This window comes from Arachis ipaensis, chromosome B5 (assembly GCF_059453495.1).
Source record: "Arachis ipaensis isolate K30076 ecotype BB chromosome B5, ASM5945349v1, whole genome shotgun sequence".
Taxonomy (NCBI): Eukaryota; Viridiplantae; Streptophyta; class Magnoliopsida; order Fabales; family Fabaceae; genus Arachis; species Arachis ipaensis.
In genome coordinates, this window is record NC_142440.1 from 141,313,833 (window position 1) to 141,317,720 (window position 3,888).

The following is a 3,888-nucleotide window of genomic DNA, read 5'->3' on the forward strand; positions in this document are numbered from 1 at the left end:
ACACATTGCACAAACAGCAACGGCAGAAGAAGACAGACTGCCGGAAACGTCAAGAACCCTAGCAGAATCACAAATTATGTTTAAGGGTGGAGAGGGAAAATTTGGAAAGTAAAAATCGTAGGGGTAAATGTAGAATTACAAAAAAAAAAAAACAAAGGGTTCAATTTGAAATTAATAAAATCTGTAGCCTAAATAAGATAACAAAAGTAGAAACAATTAAACAAATAAGTAAATAACCTCGAACAAGCTTGATTCTACCCTCACTCTTTTGGTGGTTGCAAGAATGTTGTCATTCTTCTCATTCTCACGAATGATGTTAAGGTGTGCTCTTCAAGTCCCAAATCCCTCTCCTTATTGTGTTCCCTATTCAGCTTTCCGTCTTTGCTTCCCTTCAACTTCATCCCTACACTCTCACTCTCACTCTCAGCCCCAATCGCTTGATGAAGCTGTTGATTCCTTCACTCGCATGCTCTCTATGCGTCGTACTCCTCCCATCATCCAATTTAACAAGATTTTGGGATCCCTTTCCAAGACGAACCATTTCCACGCTGCCGTTTCCCTTTTTCAGCAATTGCAAGCCAGGGGAATCGCTCCCGACTTATTTACTTTGACCATCGTAATTAATTGTTGTTGCGGCATGGGTCGTATGACGCTTGCTTTCTCTGTATTGGCCAAGATTTTCAGAATGGATTATCAACCTAATACCGTAACATTGAATACACTCGTTAAAGGCCTCTTTCTCTGTGGTAGTGTTGAAAAAGCAGTGCGCTTTCATGATAGAGTGCTGGCTCATGGATTTCACTTTAATCAAGTCACTTATGGGACCTTGATCAATGGCCTCTGTAAAACCGGACACACATCAGCTGCTATTCAAATGTTGAGAAAGATCCCACGGTATGGCATTGCTCCTAATGTCTTCATGTACAGCGCAATTATTGATAGCCTCTGCAAGGATACACTTGTAAGTCAGGCTTTTCATTTATTCTCTGAAATGCTTGCTAAGGGAATTTCTCCCGATGTTATCACATACAGTTCTCTCATTTTTGGATTGTGTCTTGAGGGTCAATATAAGGAAGCCATTGATTTGTTAAGTGATATGGTGCTTAGAAACATTACTCCTAATGTTTATACCTATAATACTTTGATTGATGGGCTATGCAAGGAAGGAAAGATCAAAGATGCTAAGAGTGTATTGGCTGTAATGGCAAAACATGGTGTGAAACCAGATGTGGTTACTTATACCAGCTTAATGGATGGATATTGTTTGGTTAATCAGGTAAATAAGGCAAAATATTTATTCAACACAATGGCCGAGAATAAAGTGTTTCCTAATGTTCGGAGTTACAATATCATGATTAATGGCTTTTGCAAAAGTAAAATGATCGATGACGCCTTGAATCTCTTCGAAGAGATGCGTCGCAAGAACTTGGTTCCTAACACGGTAACTTACAATACTCTAGTTGATGGCTTAGGAAAATCAAGGAGAATCCTTTGTGCTTTGGAGCTTCTTGAAAAGATGCATGATCGAGGTCAACCTGCTGATATAGTCACTTACAGTTCTTTGCTGGATGCTTTGTTCAATATCAAACAACATGACAAGGCACTTATGTTATTCAATCAAATGAAAGAGTGTGGCATTGAACCAGATATGTATACATACAACATACTTATAGATGGCCTGTGCAAAAGTGGAAGACTTAAAAATGCAAAAGAGATTTTTCAAGATCTTTCCATTAAAGGCTATCGTCCAGAGGCGAGGACATACACTATTATGATAAAGGGGCTTTGCAAACAGGGCCTACTTCCTGAAGCATTGGCTTTCTTGTCAAAAATGGAAGACAATGGTTGCTTACCAAATGCTGTGACTTATGAAATAATCATTCGTGCTCTGTTTGAAAAAGGTGAAAATGATAACGCGGAGAAACTTCTTCGTGAAATGATATCTAGAGGCCTATTGTAAGGATAAAAGTAGGTGAGATTCTTCTTGTTAGCATCACAAAATGTTGTTTGTATCTCTTTCTTTTTAACTTGTGTTTTGTTCTCGATCATCTTTCGATTCCATCTTAATGCTTTTAGATCTTCACATGATTGTGATTCTTTATTCTGCTTTACCCACACCTAAGTGTTTTCTTTGTTGTTGCTTATTTTATGGCATTTTCGGTGACTAGATGGCTGTTATATGTGGCTTGTCGGATCTATCAATATTTCCTGTTTTATTTTTGTAATTATATATGTGCATTGATGTTAATTTATTCTAAAGCTGAAATGGTTGTGATTTTCATCATTCAAAGGGAATCCTTGTTAGTTGTGAAGCTTCCCTGCACTCTTATTGTCTTTCGATCTTTTCATTTCTCCCATATTTAAATTAAACTCCCATGCAGCAGCATATTGTCTGATGTAGCCTTAGATGAAATCTCAAATGTTATTTTGCAAACATCTTGTCATTTTTCTGCGTTCATGCAGTTATACCTGAAGCATATTGTACCAAAGCAATCAACTTGATAAAAAAGGTTACTGATTCAAACTTCAAAGCCAAAGGATTTTGATCAAACAGTAGCCTCTTGCGCAATCTCCAAGCACCCCAAAGAGTAGCAAGAAACATTTGCACAGGTTAATGCTCAAAAAAGTTGGAATACTCTATCATGAATTGCATGTTCCCATATAATCTTGTTAAGAAAAATAATAAACCTATAAACTTTACAATTAAAATGAGAAACTTTGGTTGTATATTCGGGCTTTTAAGTTCGAATCTCATTAAAGCTAAAATATTGTGTTAAGAAACATTTATGTGATCAAATCTGGTTTTAATGAAACAATTATGGTAATTTTATATGATAGGAATTGTTCAGTAGAGAGTATTTTCATTTGTTAGCTGAGCTAAACTTGTAGGTTGATGGCTTGATAACTTTCATCTTTATGCTGGCTCTACCATAGATCAAATGATTCATTTGAAACGTTCTTGGAGTTATCATGAAAAACGTTGGTCCATTTGTTTGTTGTTTTTCTTTTCACAAAAAAAAATGACATTAAAAATTTTGAAAAAATGGCATTTATCATTGTCTTTTTGAGTTTTTTTTTTTTGAAGGTGGAAATAGAAAATAACTAGTTTACAAGGGCAAGCAGTAGCAGAAAGCCATTGGATTTTATTCAGATGCCATTAAACTAAGCAGCAAGAATGCAACATACTACAGTAATAGGGCCCAAGCATCTAAGTCTTTATGTACTTGAAAGCATCTAAGTCTAGTAGGTAGACACTGAATATTACTGGCTTAGACTATACGAGATATAGATATTACATTGATCATATTGGATTGAAAATTTGAAATGGCTTGACATTCACAAGTTCATTTCCCTGACATGCACATATGCAATTGAGCGGTGTTAAGGTAGTTCGAGGCAGGTGTTGTGCAGCTGTTTGTGTAAGATCAAGCTTTGCACTTTTAGTTTCGTTCCATTTATGTCTTTGTACCCTTTATTGCTGAGATTGTTAATTTATCCATCAGAGGCATTTATTTTTGTACTTAAAGATTGATTAATAAATATGATGATAATTGCTGAATGACAATTTTAAGTGCCTTTAGGTGAGGGAATGATGAGGAGTTTATGCGAATCCATTGGTGGATATCAAAGATTGAAAGAGTGTTAAACATCACATGATGCTGCTGCTGCTGCTGCTGCTGGAATTGACATATAATCATAGTCGACGCATTGCCTTAATTTGTTGTTGTTAGGTGTATTGTGTTTGTGTAGTGTCTCTGCAACGGCTTTGATTGGTTCTTGTAATGCTTTTGCACTCATCTCGATGGCTTATTAGGCGAAATTAGTAAGTTACGATTGAGCCATTAACCTAATAAAATCATAAATACTATTCTTTTTTATTTTTTGAAA

General features: G+C 36.0%; 1 protein-coding gene across 5 annotated transcripts; it reads left to right on the top strand.

Annotated features, from left to right (window-relative positions):
- Positions 1–242: 242 nt before the first annotated feature.
- LOC107644170 (uncharacterized) lies at positions 243–3,888 on the top strand. Of its 5 annotated transcripts, none has more exons than XR_015883681.1 (3): positions 243–1,972; positions 2,464–2,610; positions 3,582–3,888. XR_015883681.1 is itself a non-coding variant. In XM_088488778.1 (2 exons), exon 1 carries the CDS (start codon positions 284–286, stop codon positions 1,958–1,960), a length of 1,677 nt encoding a protein of 558 aa, XP_088344904.1. In that variant the 5' UTR covers positions 243–283; the 3' UTR covers positions 1,961–1,972; positions 2,464–3,888. The 5 variants fall into 5 exon arrangements, 2 of the variants coding, with proteins under 2 accessions (XP_088344904.1, XP_088344905.1); XR_015883682.1 differs by having other exon boundaries at positions 243–1,968; XR_015883680.1 differs by having other exon boundaries at positions 243–2,610; positions 3,086–3,888.

Coding starts and splice junctions, on each gene's coding strand:
- LOC107644170 (XM_088488778.1), top strand. CDS start 284: ATGTTGTCATTCTTCTCATTCTCACGAATGATGTTAAGGTGTGCTCTT.